This window comes from Cucurbita maxima, unplaced genomic scaffold (genome assembly GCF_002738345.1).
Source record: "Cucurbita maxima cultivar Rimu unplaced genomic scaffold, Cmax_1.0 Cma_Scf00025, whole genome shotgun sequence".
Lineage (NCBI taxonomy): Eukaryota > Viridiplantae > Streptophyta > Magnoliopsida > Cucurbitales > Cucurbitaceae > Cucurbita > Cucurbita maxima.
In genome coordinates, this window is record NW_019272041.1 from 3,309,051 (window position 1) to 3,327,159 (window position 18,109).

The window sequence follows — 18,109 nt, forward strand, 5'->3', positions numbered from 1 at the left end:
TTTTTTTTTTTTTTTTTTTTTTTTTTTTTTTTTTTTTCCTTTTTTTGCTACTTCCTTTGAATCATTGATGTTTGGAAAGTCAACTGTGTAATGGTGAAGTTATGAGTTTATTTATTAATTTACTTGCGTTGTTTGTTTGTTTGTTTTCTGAGAATCAATCTTCTTATTTAGATGCAGCCTTGTGCTCATGGTTTTGAACGCATGTCACGGATTCTGACGATAAGGTGGAATTGGTTTTCGTTTGTCACTTGATTTTGCTTCCCCTCTAGTCTGGCTTCAGAGCTATGAAAAGAGAACGAGCTTGATTGTATTGTATGTGTTCGCAACATTTGTTTATCAAATACTAGCTTTGAAGAGGGTGGCCGATTCCATTTTCTTAGTAGGTTAGCGAGAGTTCAATTAACGCACAGCTGTCGAGTTGATTGCGTTCTCGTTTGGTTTCCACTTTTCCCTGTACACTGTTCACGTTGTGTCTTTCTGTCATTCCAGCTTTTTTTTTTTTTCTTTTGGTTCTTTGCTTTCTTACCACCTATGAATCTTACTGTTCTCAAATCTTTCCTGAAAACTTGCGAATATATAAAGTTGATTTTTCTTTGTTTTTGTTTCTGTTCATATTTTGAGGTTATTCACAGGGAATATTAATGGATTTCATCATGTTCCCTAAACCTATCTTATTTTCTCGGGAAGACTTTGTTCTGTACTCATGCTAAAAAGTCTCTTATTTGTTCTATTAATAGATCAAAGAACGAAAGTTGGAGCCACTAGTTTCTTCCTGCGGTAAGCACTCTTTCTACAAAATCCTGCCTTATAGCGGATGAGGTGCTTTGGAAATTAATATTCTAGTACGAAATTGACTCCCTTGGGCATTATGCATGTCTGGCCCTGTGGCCATTGTTGATATCGTGGAAGGGGGTCTTTCTTCTGCCGAGAGAACAAAATCTCTTGATGCCATTACTAGTAAGGAGTTCACGTCTGCAATAATAAATGGTGAAACTGTTCATACCTCTGAGTCCGCTCGCTTCAGAGTTGGGGAGCTATTGCTTGTCAATGGGGAATTGTATTCTGGGTCTCTTCTTGGTAACATCCCTGAGGGCACGGGGAAATATGTGTGGTCAGATGGATGTATATATGAGGGTGAGTGGAGAAGGGGGATGAGGCATGGGAATGGAAAAATTCGATTTCCTTCTGGAGCAGTTTACGAAGGTGAATTTTCAGGTGGTTATATGCATGGTACAGGAACATACACCGGTCCTGATAATTTGGCTTATAAAGGACGATGGAAACTAAATTTGAAGCATGGTTTAGGTTATCAAGTCTATCCGAATGGAGATATTTTTGAAGGCTCTTGGATGCGGGGAACACCCGAAGGGCCCGGGAAGTATACGTGGGTTAATGGAAATGTTTATTTGGGGAACATGAAAGCAGGGGCGATGTCAGGGAAAGGAACCCTTACTTGGATAAATGGTGACTCATTTGAAGGAAACTGGTTGAGCGGTATGATGCATGGGTTTGGGGTATACATGTGGAGTGATGGAGGCTGCTATGTGGGGACGTGGACTAGGGGTCTGAAGGATGGAAAAGGGTCATTCTATCCAAAAGGAAGCCGCCTGCCAGCAGGTCAAGAAATTTACCTGAAGGCTTTGAGAAAAAAAGGGCTGTTACCTGATTCACGAAAGCAGAATCATGCACATATTCATCATGCTATATCAGGGGATATGGGGAATTTTAAGGTTGGTGAAAACCAGCAATCCTCTCGTGTTACATCTGATAAGCTCTCAAAGGGTAGTCTGTTAAATCTGGAACAGTATCGCTCTAAAAATGTTTCGCTTGAAAGGCGCTGGAGTCTTGAGGTATCAATTGAAAAAGTACTTGGGCACGATTCTTCATCAGGACTTTCAGACTATGAAATGGGTGGAAATGTAGTAGATACAAAAATCCCAATTTTGGAACGCGAGTATATGCAAGGTGTACTTATTAGTGAACTTGTTATAGATAATAGTTTTTCCTCACCATCATCAAGAAGAGCAAGACGAAGACAGAAAAAGCTGGTCAAAGAGGTTAATAAACCAGGTGAGATGATCATTAAAGGTCATAGGAGTTACGATTTGATGCTCAGTTTACAACTCGGAATCAGGTATGCTCATTTAGCTACATTAACAAAAAAAAATTCCCATTATGTTTCTTTTAAAAGTATCCAACATTTATTTCATTATCTAGCGTTTGTTGCTTGTGCCTGGATTTTGATAATTATATTATATTAACCTCTTTCGTCGGTATGGAGGTAGTAATCACAAGTATCGTTTAGATTTAGACACACCGTCTTAAAAATAATATTACCAGGGAATACATATTCATGAAGAAAAGGGACTAAATAAGGACGGGCTTAAATTCTAAAACCGGCAAAACTTATGGGATCAAGGATGGTACTTTCTATCGCACTTTTCGTTCATCAACTCAAAGTTCTTGTTTGCTTTCTAGTTCCTACTGCATTATTCATGCCCATGAAAATGCCTTAATTGTTGATTTGTTATTATCTTTCTTTATCTATGATAGCTAAAACATGGGCATTCTCTGGTCTTTATCCCTTTAACAATTTTGAGAAGTTAATGTTGAACATACATTAGAATGTGGTCAGATATACTGTGGGAAAAATTACACCCGTGCAAAGGCGAGAAGTCAGGAGTTCAGACTTTGGTCCTCGAGCAAGCTTTTGGATGACTTTCCCTAAAGAAGGTTCCCAGTTGACTCCACCTCATCAATCGGAAGATTTTAAATGGAAAGATTATTGTCCAATGGTCTTCAGGTTATATACTAGTCTTTACAACATTTTATGTACACTGTTCATTCATACATTGGTTCATTTATTTATGCAGAGCCATAGCCCAAATTTTTTTTCTATACATCCTCATTCATTGATCCATTCATATGCTAAGTCGTGGGATGCAGTATTTTTTCAGGAAAGATTCTTTCTTGATAGTTTTTTTCAAGAATGTTTAGTTTGCCATGTTTCAAAACTAACTTTTTTAAAAAAATCTATTTTCTTCTGGGCGGGAGTATCCAATATATTTTAGTTAGCAACTGTATGCAAATAATTTAGAAAGGATGGTCATCTTTTTAGTTCTTTCTGTCAACTTATTTTTCTTACATGCTTGTTATAATGCAGTTCTTTTTCTTTGTGTTGAAGATCAAAGTTTTGTTAAATTCTGTCTAGTTTTGGGATAGGGGAATGTACTTGATTAGTCCCTTAGTTCTCTGTGCAATGACTTCCATTTACTAAGGTTGCAAGAGAGAAAAACTGCAGTTCTGAAAGGAAGAGATGTGCAAAATAATACTTGAATGCATTCTTCATTTGCATCCTCTTGATTCTAGCCCTCATAAAAATTCATTATAGGAACCTGAGGGAGATGTTTAAGATTGATGCTGCTGACTACATGATGTCCATCTGCGGAAATGATGCTCTTAGAGAGCTATCTTCACCTGGGAAGAGTGGTAGTGTCTTCTTTCTGTCCCAAGATGATCGTTTCATGATTAAAACACTCCGAAAATCAGAAGTTAAGGTGTGTTCATCTCTACTTGCAATGTCTAAGCATTCAAATTGTGACACACCCCTACATGCAACGATTAAGTTTTCATCGAAATTGTAAATTTCTCTAAGCAACGTCAAGAAACTACCACAACCTCATCACGTGCTTTTAGAAAAGGGAGAAAAAGAAACTATTATGCTGGATAATCCTCATAGTGCTCTAGCTTTTTAAAAAAAGTTTGCCAGATTACACTGCAGTGGATGAATTTTCCTTGTGTTTTTATTCTCCTATATGCAAATAACGCACCTATGCATGTTCTGCTATAGGTTCTTCTACGGATGCTTCCAGATTATCATCATCATGTGAGGTCATATGAGAATACACTTATAACAAAATTTTTTGGTCTTCATAGAATCAAACCAGCCAGCGGTCAGAAGGTATTAAGCACCAAAACTTGGAGCTTTTGTCTTGGTCTTGGCTTTCTTCGGTTCTTCCACATATGATGCATTTTAGATGTTAACAGGCTCTAAACTATTGTTAGAAAATTATAATATTGGTATATCGTATGTGATTTCTGACCTTATAGTTTCCATGTGATTTTTAATGTTGTTCTTCAAACTTGCTTTGTAATTCAAATCACTAAATAACAACTTCAAACAACTAATGTTCATCAGCTAATATTTTATTTTTGTGCAGTTTCGCTTTGTAGTAATGGGAAATATGTTCTGCACAGAGTTAAGAATTCATCGGAGATTTGATTTGAAGGGTTCTTCCCTTGGACGTTCAGCAGACAAAGTTGAAATAGATGAAAACACTATACTCAAGGATTTAGATTTGAACTACTCCTTTTATTTGGAACCTACTTGGCGAGAGGCTTTATTAAAGTAAGTCGTACTTGAATTATTCTCTATTTCTTCTAAGGCTATCCTCATCTAAGCAAACATACAGACTAAACATTAGTATGTCATAGAATTATTTTTTCTTGCAAGCATGTTAGTTGACACACCGCAGTACCTGTATTGAATTAATGATAGCCTCTGCACAACTATTGCTGAACGAGCATTTTTCAACATTGAAGGACATATAAACACGTCCTATTCTTACATCTCATGTTCTCTTCAATACAGGCAGATTGAGATTGACAGTAAATTCCTAGAAGTGCAGAATATCATGGACTATAGCCTTTTGTTGGGTGTGCATTATCGTGCCCCACAGCAGCCGCAATCTCATTTATCCTACAACCGGAGCATGAGGGCTGATGGATTGGGAATTCTTGCGGAGGAGGGTTAGTATCTAATGAGAACATATTTATCTTTTAATAGTTCTAGTTATCGTCTATAATCGATCAGGCGTCGAATTGTAAACAAGGATATAATTCATAACAGAATAGGCTAAATGGCTTATATAGTTAAAAATTACACGGGTTGAAGAAATCACAAACTGAAGATTCCTTATTTTAAAGTGATGCCAGCAGTTGATATTCTGAGATTCAAAATCAAGTGGTTATGAATGTGAAGCTCCAAATTTTAGAATTTTATTATTCTGTTTGCTAGTATAATGCTTGGTAATCAAATTTGAGGGACTGAGATAGTTTTCAAAGTTTGACAAATATTTTTCATTTTCATATGAAATTATGAATATTAAAGGAATTCTTATTATACTACTCTTATCTCCACTAGTTGTGGCTTTTGATATACCATGACTCAACTTGAACATGAGTTTGATATTGACGGAAGACACGTATGTCAATTCAATTACAGTAACTTGCCGATTATCCCGCCTAAGATCATTTTCTGTATCTCTCTTGGTAATGAGCTTAAGATCGGAAGAATCTACCTACCTCGATACTTTTGGTTATCTAGCATTCCTGTCATGCATTTTGTGCGGTGTCATACTTGAACTTCATAAACCTTTCATTATTATATTTGAGTATAATTTTGTGTATAGCCAGTGGCCCAGTTGGTTGGTCTTTTGATTGATTTGATTTGAAGTACTTAACAAAATTAGCTGCTAATTTTAAATGGCAGATCCTTTCGAGGACATATCAACCTACCCACAAGGTCTTGTTTTAGTACCTCGCATAGACGATGATAGTGTTGTTGTCGGCTCCCACATAAGAGGCAGCCGTTTACGAGCATCATCTGCTGCTGGGGATGGGGAAGTGGATCTTCTGTTGCCTGGTACTGCAAGGTATTACTTCTCATCCTCACAAAATTCTCATTCCCCTAACTATTAATATTATGGATACATCGGAAGACCAAGACAGCCCACTTCTTTTGATTCTCTCAAAAAATTCAATGTCTGGTCATCATTTTTGCTTGACGACAGAGAGATATATCTTCAAGCACGTTTTAGTGTTTGGAGCCTGTTGTAAAATTATAGTTCTAAGAAGGTTCTAGTTTATTAACCTTTACTCGATACTCTTCTCACTCTGTTATGCAGACTCCAAATCCAACTTGGCGTGAACATGCCAGCAAGAGCAGAGCAAATTCCAGGAAAAGAAGAAAAGCAGATGTTTCACGAGGCCTACGACGTGGTTCTATATCTGGGTATTATTGATATTCTACAAGAGTACAACATGAGCAAGAAGATCGAACATGCATACAAATCTCTTCAATTTGATTCAATATCCATCTCTTCAGTTGATCCTACATTCTATTCCCAACGTTTTCTTCAGTTCATTATCCAGAGAGTGTTCCCTCAAAATGCTCGCGCAGGCTGAAAAATGTGGCATGTATATGCATATCCTTTCAATTCAATTCCCTCCCCCCGGGAAGATTTCCTGCTGCAACAGATGCATTTTATACAGAGATTGAAGATCGGAGAGCCTTCAGGTTGGAATTTGTGGAGGGTGGTGGCAATGGTCAGGTCGTGCAAATGCTTGTACATTATTTAATTACTGTTTTCCACGTTCTAACATCAACTCTTGTAGTTTCTCTGTTTCAGAGTTCAAATTTATACTGCATTCATGTTGATCTTTACGACCTTGTCTCTCCCCTTATTCTTCTGTTTCTGGAGAAAGACCCGACTGAAAACGAAATAAGGGAGGGAAATTTCCCTTCAAATTTACTAAATCAGTGTTTTGAATATTCTTATCGAAAACTATACATGTTGTACTGTTCAGTGGATTATGCGTGCTTGATAGTTGGTGAGAATCATTAAATTTCCAAACATATGTTTAAAAACCTGCATTTATAAAATTTAATGGCCCATTAAATACTTTAAAGTTGTATCTTTCAAAAATAACGTTGCTTAAACATTTTGGCTGAAATACAAGCTTTTTCTTTAAAAAGAGCAAACGCAAAACATTTCTTCACCTTGAAAATAAAGATCATTAACAATTTTTTTTTTTGGACATAGAATTAACAAAATTCTTTTACTTTGCCTGAAAGGATACAACAATCAAGGCATGTTAAGATTCTACATGCCAAAATATGACGATACAACGGAAAAGTGCTTCAAACTTTCACTAGTGAGGCCAACGATTAAAGTCCACCGAACGTCCAGTACCAAATTGTCTTCTCAAACCATTCTACTTAACTAATATTCTGTGGCCTATCCCATATTGGGTGGCGGTGGAGGTGGCTGACGGACACCCTGGCCTGGGAATCCCTGTGGGGGAGGTGGCATGGGAAGTCTATTCATCTGAGTACCAGGAGTGAAATTCGCCATTGTGTTATTACCAACTGGAGGCGGTGGAGGGATGGGCGGAGCTCCACCAGGAGGCATTGGCCTAGGAGGACCATTTGCCATTACAGGAGGGGGAGGCGGCAAGGATCCAGGCATCGGAGGAGGAGGAACTCTTGGTGGTGCCCCTTGCTGTGGTGGAGGTGGGGGCGGTGGTGGAGCTTGTGGTGGTGGCGGCAGTGGCACCGTTCCATTGGCTGCAGGCACAGTTTGTGGCTTGTTTGCCTCTTGTGGTTTGGATTTGAAATACAACTGCAACTGCATATTTTCACGTTTGCTAAAACCATGTTAGAGAAGTTGGACACCAAAAACTAAATAGAACAGTAAACCGTGCCATTAATAACAATGCCCTACATGCAGCTGGAAAGCTAGAAGCCATTTAGGCTGTTGGTTGCAAGGTGAAGTATGAGTCCTTAAACACAAGAATACATATATTATGGAAAGAGTGTCAATTTTTTAATATGAAAAGACAAAAGATCAACCATATGAAGAGACGGCAACTAAATAAGCTAGTCAAACATCTGCATGCACAAAGGGGCCCAAAGCCAAAATAATGCAAAGGGGAATCAAGATGCAATCTATTCAATCAATAATTCAAACGACCAGCAAGAGTTACAGCGAATACAAGCTACAATAGACTGGTACAATAACTAAGTAGGTTCCAGAAGAAAAGGTATTCATTCATTGAAAAGTTATAGATCAAATCCTAAGATACAGCTGAACTGTAAGTAGTGGGCTAAGGGTGTGAATGAATAGAAAAAGTATTCTAACAAATTGAAAGAACCTAACCGTGAACATTTTCGAGTCTGGATCCCAGTGAGAGAAGAATTTTGGTGTGGATTTGTCAATCTCTGTGCTTGGAACCTAAAATGCATACATGTAAAGATCTTTAGGAACTGTGAGCTAAGCCATTGATCAACAGCTTTTACAAATAGCATGACTCAAATACCTTGAATGCAATTATCTCATATGGTTCAGCTGCAAACAGAAGATATTGGTATCTTTTATCGAACGGTTGCACCCGCTGAACATAATAACAAGAAAGACAGAAAAATTAGCTCTAAAAAGATATTCCAATAGCGATAGAAGTGGTAAAAGGAAATATCATGTTTTCAAAAGCATATGAATGATGGAACTTAGGTACTATTCAATTATACAAAGAACCTGCTCATAAGAGGACATAAACCGATGTCTTGGCTTTGCTAGGTCTTCAATTTCTGGGTATTCAATCTGCATGATGCAACAGTATACAAGTAAACGGAAGGGCAGGGCAAGACAGACACAATACAATGGAGTAATGCAAAATAATATCATCTTCAACAGATACACAAAGGTGTTTTGTATGAACTACAAAGCCATACCTGGAAAAGCAGAGATCTCTGCTTTGTCTCAGAATCAAATTGCTTTGTTACACGATAACCAGGCCTCCCAATTTTAACTGAAAGCAAGCCAGAAAAGGAGATAATTAACACAAACTTCATTTTAAGTACCAAAAAAATATGAATACATCCAACTAAGACAACAACCAAAACTTCAAAATTTCAAAACCACTTTGAAACAATGAACATTTCAAATCATGGACTCTTATTTGACTTGGTGTCGGTTGGATACATGTTTATGTTACTTGACATAAACAGAAATCTACTCGCTATTCCTAATGCCCTTTCAAGCTATCACACTTCAGTTATAAATGAACAAACAGAACCATTATGGCATTATAGTTCTAATTGCAATAAATGGCGAAATCAAGCACATTATCAATCCAATTGCAAGGGGTGGAAAATACAAAAGTCACTACTGAAAGCAATTTAAAATTAGCTTGGCAACAACCCTTCACAAAGATTACAAACAAGCAAGAATAACATTATGGTTCACCCTCATATCCAAAATTAATGTGGAATTTTTTTTAAAAGGGGGAGCATAATGCTTACCTGTTTTGCGAACAGAGACCTTCCGCTTGTGGGGTTGAGGTTGAGCAGGAGCCTCCTTGGCTTCACGGGCTGCTCTCTTCGCCAAATTAGTCTGATGGCGCTTCCCCTGTGTGTGCGCCAAGTAATTTCCCTCATTATTGTGCAGAGTCAAGCAAAGCTTACACTCGTAACTACAAAAACACACCGAAAGAAATACAATTCAACTCAAAATTTTCCAAAAGAACGGATAAAATTAGGAGGAGAAATAGAGAAGGAGGACCTTCCAAGATGATTGCGCATAAAGTAGGGATCCTTGGCGAGATCGATGGTCTCGAGAGCAAGCCGTCGAAGACGCTCTCTCCGATCGATAGCTTCATTCTGTGCAGAGGCCGCTCCTCCACTTCCCGGCTTGGACCCCCACTCTCTATCCATCGCCGTCAAACTCCGGCGTCGCTTCTTTACTGAATTTCGATTTCCGACTGAGAAAAAGCCCTCTCCTTTCTCCGGCGACCTAAGAAGCCCTCCTGTTTATCATATCGACGAAATGAAAACTTTGTAGGGCCTGAAGTCTGAATGACCACTCATGGGCTAAGGCCCATAATCATTTCCACATTACACCTCCAATATTCAACGGCCCACCACTTCGCAACCTCTTTCGATTAAAAAAATTAAATAATAATAATAATAAATCAACTTTTTTTTTATTATTTTATTTTAGTTGATTCCTTTGTATTTAATAAATTTATGAAATCTAAATAAATTACCAATAAATTAAGAATAATGAAATATTATTAAAAAATTAGGAACTTATAAAATAATATATTAAAGTTTAGAAAAATAAATAAATAAAGTATTTACATTTTAGAGTATTTTATAGGCCACGTGGCCATAATCTGTCCTTGTCGAACTCCAGTAATAATTTTCATGTGGACCTGTCTTGTGGTTCACGTTTTAAGATTTAAACACACGTAATCATGTATTTTTAATTTAATTAACTTTTTTTCTTTATTTCTTTTTAGTACATAATTAATTCATTTTTCCTTAATATCTGCCCTTCGGAACTATATAAGTCACATTTTTTTAGACAATGAGACATCGATTATGCGACACTTATTCTACTCCTACCAACAAGTCGACGGTGTATATTTGAACTTCGTAAACGATATTAGCATATGTTTGAGCCTCAAATCACGTCTGAGAAAAATATTTTAGAAAACGTGAGGCAGAAAATACGTTAAAAATAATTTTAATGAAAATAATGTTATAGGCTAAAAGTGAAAAAGCAACAACTACTGTTTTGATAGCATATAATTCGAGTATGAACAATTGACAACTAGTCATATCTGTCTATAATACATTTTAGGACATTTTAGCCTTAACCCGTATAAACATGATTTTAGTGACCGATTATAATAAACAACGTTATGATGCAAAAAAAAAAAGGGTAAGAGTATTCATAATGATCTTCCTTAATCATGACTGATTCCCACTACACCTCAATAAATTAATAGATCAAAGTTGGCTTTGCTTTGCTTTTAGCTGTCTAAAATGGTCCACCCTCACCCATCATGCTAAACATCTATCGTTTCATTTTCGTTCGACAACACATTCATAACGTAAATTAAATGATGACGTGACATGTTTATTACATAAATTTTAGTTCATTTAATATCTAAGATTAGAAGCGACAAATAGATAACGTAGCTACTTTAGAGGAGAATGTAGGCAAATTGTGAGATCTCATGTTCGTTGGAGGAGAGGAGAATGAGTCCTTTCCTTATAAGAGTGTGGAAACTTCTCCCTAAACAAACACGTTTTAAAGTCATGAGGCTGATGACACTATGTAACGGGCCAAAACATACCATATTTGTTAGCGATGAACTTGGACAGTTATAAATAGTATCAGAGTCGAAGAGGACACTTGCCCTCAAGAGGGATGGATTGGACAGTTACATAAATGTTGAGCCATCAATTCCAAAACTTGGGTGAAACTTTTTTTTTTTTTTTTAATTTTTTCTTTTCCTTTTAATCCCAAGAAGAGGGAAAAAGAAAACAAAATTAAAAAAAAAGTAATTGTCGACAATGATTCCACACGAACAGTTGCAACTTTATTTCCAAATTCAAAAACGTTTTGGAATATAAAAATATAAAAATTATAAATTTATTTATATGGAATATTTAGGGGACTAAAATTTATAATTTAACGGATATTAAAAAAAAAAAAGAAAAGAAAAGGGCATAATTAAACTTTATTCGAAGGAAAAGCTTTGTTTAGAAGAAACTAGTTTGCTGGAGCAGCAATCCCAGGCAGTGGCGTTGGGACAAAACCATGGATTTCTCCAAAAACATAACATCTTAAGAAAGGTGAATAAAAAGGGAAAGGGCAAAGAACAAATACGTTGTTGTCTCAGCTGGTGCTCGCTCACTTCCCCGTTTTCTTGGAACTTATTCTTCTCTTTTCTTGCAACAATAAAACATAATTCCAATTCTTTTCCCTTTTTCTACTCTCTCTGAATTCTGTTTCATTCCTGAAAGAAGAAGATCATCCAAATGGGATCTTCTTCCGGCCAGAGTAGCAACTACGATCTGTCCTTTAAGGTTTTGTTGATCGGCGATTCAGGTGTCGGCAAGAGTAGTCTTCTTCTCAGCTTTATCTCTACTAATGCTGAAAATCTTGCCCCTACTATTGGTATGTTTTTTGTTTTGCCACACCAACTAAACCCCACTTTTTCTTTTGCTTAAACTTTCTGCTCATAACCTGTTTGAGGAAATGCTTCTCTGCTCATAATCTGTTTGGGTGTGGGGAATTTGAAGGAAAAGGGATGAATTGGAGATGCCCTTCTCATGTTCTTATTCTTTGTTGTGTTTTTGGTTTCTGTGTTTGGATCTGTTTTGTCTTAAAGACTGTTTGTTTCTTTTTAGGTGTGGATTTTAAGATCAAGCTGCTTCAGGTGGGTGGGAAGAGGTTGAAGCTGACCATCTGGGACACTGGTATCTGTCCTTTTTGTGGTTCAAATTCTAGGGATTTCACTTCATTTTGATTCTAAACTTTTATGAACTAAGAACTGTTTCTGTTTATTCCCTTTTCAAAAGATGTGGGTAGAAGAAGGCTTGCACAAAGCCTGGAATCTCAATAGTTTTACTGTTTCTAATATCAATTCCTTTGCTTCTCCCTTTGTATGGATTGCTTTTGATCTTGTCTAAGCCTTGGTTTCTTGCAGCTGGACAAGAGAGATTCAGAACATTGACAAGTTCCTACTATAGAGGTGCACAAGGGATCATTCTTGGTATGCTTCAAACTTTGATCTCTTTGTCTTTTGAGCTAAGATTTATCTGGGTGTTCGGTGTTTCATGTTCACTTAACTCGAGTCGAAACGGAGGACAATCAGTGGGGGGAAATAAGTTTGATTGGAAATAGAATGTGCTACAAACCTATAACAGCAGTTGCAATTGGTTTTGTTCATCAACATTTTGTTTGATTCTTCTGTCAATCTGTCTGGTTTACAGTGTTGTGTTTATGATCTTGTTGTAGTGTACGATGTAACACGGAGAGAAACGTTCGATAACTTGTCGGACGTATGGGCTAAAGAAGTGGAACTCTACTCAACAAATAAGGAGTGTGTCAAGATGCTTATTGGTAATAAGGTTGACAGAGTAAGTTTCTTTCTTCCTTCCTCTGGCGTTCTAAAAAAACAGTCCCAAATTAAGTGTTTACACCATCGTTCTCCTAAGATTTGTTGGCTAATGCCCTTCGATGATCATTTAGGGAAAGCTTCTAAGATTTATGATAGAACTTGATGTGTGTGTTCATAGGAATCTGAAAGGGCTGTGAGCAGGGAGGAGGGGATTGCTCTAGCAAAGGAGCTTGGATCCTTTTTTCTTGAATGCAGTGCTAAAACCAGAGAGAATGTGGAGAAATGCTTTGAAGAGTTGGCATTGAAGGTATATTTCTACCAGACCAATGTCAAGTAGTAGACCTCGAGAAACCAAACGCCTCGTCCGGTCGTTCGTTCTTAAAAACATCGTCTCTTGTGTTGCAGATAATGGAGGCTCCTAGTCTGATTGAAGAAGGATCCACTGTTGTAAAAAGAAACATTCTGAAGCAGCAAGAATTACAGCCTGCACCAACTGCAAGTTGCTGCCTCTAAAAACTCCAGTACGAAACGTCGATATAGCACGATTCTCCATATCGACAGTTCCTGTACATGTCTCCTACTGCTCCTCCTTGTCATCGAGTTGTTTGTTTGCCTAAATGACTGTAATTAAGAGCTGAAGAAAGAAACAAGAAAAAAAAAAAAAAAAAAAATCAAATATAGTAACCTCCTTTGTTCCTTCCAGTTTTTCTTCCCATCTTTTGGATTGTTATGGCATTGTATTCTACCTATCTATACTAACCAAACTCGGCTTGTATCATATGGGATCAAACACGACTGCTCTCTTCGAACAACTGCTTAAATTTCATGGTTTTCAAACTGGGAATTTGCAGTTCTGGAACAACTCATCACAGATTTGAAAAAGATAACAAGAACCCACTTTGATTCAGGCTTTGTTTTTTGTTCTTAATAATTTTGAAAGAGAGCTTCCTTCACAATGATTTTCTGTCTTTTTGCATTATGTTGAAATGGGTTCCCAGCATAAATAGTGTTGGTGAAAGTGATTGAAATACAAAGACAGAGAGGCAAATGGGGATGAAATTACCAAAATAGACAAGCAACAAATCCACCAAATTGAAACTGCAAGTGCTTGGACCCTTTTTGTTGGAAGGGCAATGACAGGAAACTCCTCCCCCATCCACAATTTTGCTTCATAAAGAAGTGGATGCCTGATGGTTAGCCATATACTGTCCTCTTTTTCAGTTTCACTACCAACCAGCAATTATCTAGTGGTGATTATGGAAGCACATTATTTTCTTTTAGGAGAATCATTTCATGTTTTTGGTCGAACGAAGAAATTAAAGGTTGATCAACAAGCTTCATAAATCAACCAACAATGGGTATTAAGTGAATCAATGTTGAGCTTGAAGTCAATCAATCACATAATTTAATCTTCTACATTAATCAATGAATATCAATTTTTCAAATTTTCAATTATATTTTGCAGCTCTGTTGTAGAATAAACATGTATGACCCACCGCCATGTGAGCTGAGGCAGCTTCCAAACTCGTTCTGGCCTCCGTCCCTGAATCGGCTAGTTCAGTTGGGGCCTGTTAAACCGAAGCTTAACTTACAAAATGAGTAATACCAAAGACTTTTTTTAAGTATTTGAAAACTCATTTCAAACAGATCTCCCTTATCTACAGAAAATACAAACCGTCCCGTATGTATTTTCCTTGGTGGGAGATGCCCCTGAAGCCAGCAGCTACCTTATAACTGCGGCATGCTCACCTCTTGCAGCATGGCCAAGAAGCCTTACAAGTAAGTAATGTTGAAAAGATCCATTCAAGAGGAATGAGACTATATGTAACCGCCCAAATCCACCGCTAGTAGATATTGTCCGTTTTGGCCCGTTACGTATCGCAGTCAGCCTCACGGTTTTAAAACACGTCTATTACGTAGAAGTTTTCATACCCTTATAAGAAATGTTTTGTTCCCATCTCCAAGGGGGTGGATTGTGAGCCCCTTTGGAAGCTTAGCGTCCTGCACACCGCCCGATGTTTGCCCCAAATACCATTTATAACAACCTAAGCCCACCACTAGCAGATATTGTCTTCTTTGGATTTTTCCTTTCGGGATTCCCCTTAAGGTTTTTAAAACACAGTGTTGGCACACCGCCCAGTGTCTGGCTTTGATACCATTTATAACCGTCTAAGCCCACTACTAGCAGATATTATTCTCTTTAGATTTTTCCTTTCGAATTTACTTAAAATGCGGTGTGTCAGCTAGACGTTGCGCTCTCAAGAAGGGAAAGAGGAACGAAACATTACTTATAAGAGTGTGGAAACCTCTATCGCGATGAACTTAGGCTGTTACATCATAGGAATTGCTACTCCTGCACCATGACTGTAAAACAAATGGTTACACGTATAGCAACCTCATTGAATTAAAGATACAATGCTAAAACAACATTCGTACACTTTTGAAGTCAATTATTCCGACTGTTGAAGAAGCCAATGTACATTTTCAAGAACAATGACTCTCTGAGCATCAACAAGGAGGAATAATAACCTAGTTGTTGCAACTAGCAAGTATTTGGTTGATTGGCTTCCCACAATCTATCGACAAGCATTTGACAACGCTTAGATTTCTTATCCAAAAAGATAAAACTTAGACATCGAAGATAACCAGCTACTTACAGTGTCACCTCCAGAATCAACTGATAACGAGACTACCGACTTTGCAGAGTATAGTATTAGAACGGCGAAAATACATATAACGAGAAGCACACTACAAATTGAATCGAAACATTTCCTTTCAGGACGAGGACGCATCAAATTTTCTGAAAAAGATCATTTCGACCTAATCAAGATAGTGAACAATCCAGAAAGATGAACAGAAAACTCTAGCAAGTGGAAAAGAAGAAGTTGAACCTAGAGAGGTTCGTAGGCCATTAAATTCGCCGAGCTGGACGGCATTAGCAAGGTCGCGGAGGTGAGTGGGAGTAACGGAATCGAACTCGATGACACCGTCCTCTTGAAAGAGAGCATTATCGTCCTCGTAACCGCCATTTATAGTTTCTCTGAACTTTTGACTTCGAAGTTGGGCCTAAAGGTCACAAAATTGTCCTCCTCGTTCACCGGAGGCTGAAGTCTGGTGCATACAAAGCACAGACAGGGTCGGAAAAAAAGAATGTTAAAATTGATGGGCATTGGATTTGTTGTGTGTTGGGTATTAAAGTTAGATCCATAAAAAAGGGCAGTTAGTCCACTCCCACTACCTTTTCCTTCTTACCTTTCAATACTCAATCCATCCTCTCTCGCGCTGAACTTATAATTTGGTCTCTCACACGTTTTTTTTTTTTATAGAAGATAGTTAACCAAAATGGTCCAACGCACGAACCCACCTTTTTCTTTTCCTTGCCCACAAATTAGAACCTAAAGTTACAGAGTGTCAATTTGAGTATTACAGAAGAAAGTAGAACATATTGTTGGTCATTTTGAGTAGAATTTGAAGTGATATGAAGTTACCCAAATTAATGAGACATTAAATGGAATGGTTTTGATGAATAATCAAATTCAAACCCCACAGGGGAATTAATTAAATCCCAATTGATGGGGGGTTCAATTTGGTGCATATGATGCGACCTTTGCAACAAGACCCAAAAAAAAAAAAAAAAAAAATCAATCAGTAATGACAATCCACCAGTGACGATGCGGCGGAGAACACAGCCACCGCCGTCCGGTGCCGGTCATCCTCTGGCGCCGGAAGATTAAGGTCCAACTCCAACACATTCCTCTCTTTCTTAATCATCAACTCCTGCAACTGCGGCGTAGCAGTAGCACCTCTACTCGCCACCGACGCCGTAGAGGTCAACGCTCTATGTCTTCTCATATGACCACCAAGTGCCTGCCCAGAAGAAAACTCCGCTCCACAAATGGAACACTCATGAACCTTAGACTTAACGACGTCACCGGCGGCGAAACTCGCCGGTGGTCGGCCGGTGGATAACTGCAAGGAGAGGTGAAATTGAGGGTCGTGGGTTTGAAGAGAATTAGAGATTTTGGGTTTCTTATGGCTAGCTCTATGTCCACCCAAGGCTTGAAAAGAAGGAAAACAACGATCGCAAGTCTTGCACTGATAAGCGAACAGAGATTGATTGTGTTGAACCAAAACAGAGGCGCAATCCCCTGTTCTCCCCTGCGCCAAAAGAATCAAACAATTGGCCAAATCTTGATCTTCTTCTTCTTGCTCTGTAAGCCCCGCCGACGAACTGGAACAATCAGCGCTGGAAGATGAAGCAACAGAGGGAGGCCTGGTGCGTTTGGTTCGCTTTCCCTTGATGAATTGGGCTTGATTTTCATCTGGGGTTTCCGCCATTGATGCAAAGAAAGAGGTCTGATATGGAAAAGGACGAGACAGGAAGTTATATATATAGAACAGAGCAGAAGAAGAAGAAGATGCAATGTAAGTGAGAGGAGGCTAGGAAAGGAGTGAGATTCGGTTGGCTTTGAAGCAAACCCCTCCGCCCATTACTTTTGCCCCACGACTCCTTTCTGTAGGATTAGTTTGCAAGCCTGGAACCACAGAATTTGCGCTATTCCCTTAATCCCCTCATTAATATCATCTCATTTTATGTGATTGGGAGTAACTCTTTTTCAACCCTTCCATCTTCTCATTCTAACCAACCCATTCTAACTATAGAATTTAGGTAATCAAACACGTTTTTAACCATTTCTCAATCGAACCCATATGTCTTAATCATATCAACTAAACTTAGTTTATAACATGTCAAGCCTACCAGTAACCTATATTGTTAAGTTAGATTTCTTTAAAAGAGTATGGAAACCTCTTTCTATAAAAACGTATCTAGATTATGAGCTAGAGTGAGCCATATAAAAAAAAAATCTAATTGAAAGGGAAAGGGAGAGTTATTAAGTATGCCATATGACACCACCCCATGTTTACATGGTCCACCCAATGATTGGACAATTGTAATGTAGAGCAACGTGGGTTGGGTGATTTTTAATTTAATTTCTCTCCTTTTTTTCCGTCAACTCCAGATCATAATTCTTTAAAAAGACACTAAATTCACCAATTATACACTACATCAAGAAATGGGTTGTGGTTATTTTTTAAAAAAGATGCGAAAGTTTCAATCTTTTTTTAGAACAAAACTGGGAGAAAGGGAAAGAGTAGAGAGAAATAAGAGGATTATACTTGGCGTGAGGGCCTTGCGGTGGCCTGCTGCCCATGGCACGTAAGGGTGTGGCGCATCAGCATCACTAAGCAAAGCATCATCCCATTCCATTTCCAACACTTCATTAATATTTTCTCCCATCTAACTTTCAAAATCGTTATGGAACAAAATTCTAATTACATAACTTGTAAATAT

General features: G+C 38.0%; 4 protein-coding genes and 1 long non-coding RNA gene across 6 annotated transcripts in view; 2 read left to right on the forward strand and 3 right to left on the reverse strand.

Moving 5' to 3' along the window:
- LOC111498268 (phosphatidylinositol 4-phosphate 5-kinase 9-like) overlaps window positions 1–6,626 on the forward strand; it is a 7,758-nt gene extending 1,132 nt beyond the window's left edge. Inside the window, exons 2-10 of one of the 2 annotated variants that reach the window (XM_023149376.1) lie at window positions 172–224; window positions 738–2,134; window positions 2,636–2,803; window positions 3,392–3,557; window positions 3,851–3,961; window positions 4,221–4,408; window positions 4,652–4,809; window positions 5,552–5,714; window positions 5,967–6,626. In XM_023149376.1, coding sequence (XP_023005144.1) covers window positions 873–2,134; window positions 2,636–2,803; window positions 3,392–3,557; window positions 3,851–3,961; window positions 4,221–4,408; window positions 4,652–4,809; window positions 5,552–5,714; window positions 5,967–6,246 — 2,496 coding nt within the window. In that variant the 5' untranslated portion in view covers window positions 172–224; window positions 738–872 and the 3' untranslated portion in view covers window positions 6,247–6,626. The remainder of the gene's footprint in view (window positions 1–171; window positions 225–737; window positions 2,135–2,635; window positions 2,804–3,391; window positions 3,558–3,850; window positions 3,962–4,220; window positions 4,409–4,651; window positions 4,810–5,551; window positions 5,715–5,966) is intronic. The other variant, XM_023149375.1, reaches the window with a different exon arrangement.
- A 253-nt stretch (window positions 6,627–6,879) lies between these two features.
- Window positions 6,880–9,652, reverse strand: LOC111498269 (splicing factor 3A subunit 2). Its single transcript, XM_023149377.1, has 7 exons — window positions 9,402–9,652; window positions 9,143–9,312; window positions 8,573–8,649; window positions 8,376–8,441; window positions 8,161–8,235; window positions 8,001–8,075; window positions 6,880–7,469 (listed from the first exon to the last, which is right to left on the reverse strand). Exons 1-7 carry the CDS (start codon window positions 9,551–9,553, stop codon window positions 7,080–7,082), a joined length of 1,005 nt encoding a protein of 334 aa, XP_023005145.1. The 5' UTR covers window positions 9,554–9,652; the 3' UTR covers window positions 6,880–7,079.
- A 1,788-nt stretch (window positions 9,653–11,440) lies between these two features.
- On the forward strand, window positions 11,441–13,534 carry LOC111498270 (ras-related protein RABC2a-like). The gene is made up of 6 exons (XM_023149378.1): window positions 11,441–11,810; window positions 12,044–12,112; window positions 12,343–12,408; window positions 12,654–12,775; window positions 12,935–13,063; window positions 13,162–13,534. Exons 1-6 carry the CDS (start codon window positions 11,672–11,674, stop codon window positions 13,267–13,269), a joined length of 633 nt encoding a protein of 210 aa, XP_023005146.1. The 5' UTR covers window positions 11,441–11,671; the 3' UTR covers window positions 13,270–13,534.
- LOC111498271 lies at window positions 13,081–14,625 on the reverse strand. Its single transcript, XR_002720756.1, has 3 exons — window positions 14,432–14,625; window positions 13,820–14,324; window positions 13,081–13,390 (listed from the first exon to the last, which is right to left on the reverse strand). It is a non-coding gene; the product is annotated as an uncharacterized LOC111498271 (long non-coding RNA).
- Window positions 14,626–16,253: 1,628 nt separating this feature from the next.
- LOC111498808 (zinc finger protein ZAT5-like) lies at window positions 16,254–17,876 on the reverse strand. The gene has a single exon (XM_023150184.1). The coding sequence runs from the start codon at window positions 17,092–17,094 to the stop codon at window positions 16,402–16,404; it is 693 nt and encodes a 230-aa protein (XP_023005952.1). The 5' UTR covers window positions 17,095–17,876; the 3' UTR covers window positions 16,254–16,401.
- Between the last annotated feature and the right edge of the window lie 233 nt (window positions 17,877–18,109).

Bases quoted from the DNA above. Each gene is read 5' to 3' on its own strand.
- LOC111498808 (XM_023150184.1), bottom strand. From the start codon at position 17,094: ATGGCGGAAACCCCAGATGAAAATCAAGCCCAATTCATCAAGGGAAAG.
- LOC111498269 (XM_023149377.1), bottom strand. From the start codon at position 9,553: ATGGATAGAGAGTGGGGGTCCAAGCCGGGAAGTGGAGGAGCGGCCTCT. The intron at 8,236-8,375 runs GTTCTTTGTATA...TATTATGTTCAG, and splicing joins TTATGTCCTCTTATGAGCAG to CGGGTGCAACCGTTCGATAA. The intron at 7,470-8,000 runs GTTAGGTTCTTT...GAAAATATGCAG, and splicing joins CAGACTCGAAAATGTTCACG to TTGCAGTTGTATTTCAAATC.
- LOC111498270 (XM_023149378.1), top strand. From the start codon at position 11,672: ATGGGATCTTCTTCCGGCCAGAGTAGCAACTACGATCTGTCCTTTAAG. The intron at 12,113-12,342 runs GTATCTGTCCTT...GGTTTCTTGCAG, and splicing joins GCTGACCATCTGGGACACTG to CTGGACAAGAGAGATTCAGA. The intron at 12,776-12,934 runs GTAAGTTTCTTT...GTGTGTTCATAG, and splicing joins TTGGTAATAAGGTTGACAGA to GAATCTGAAAGGGCTGTGAG.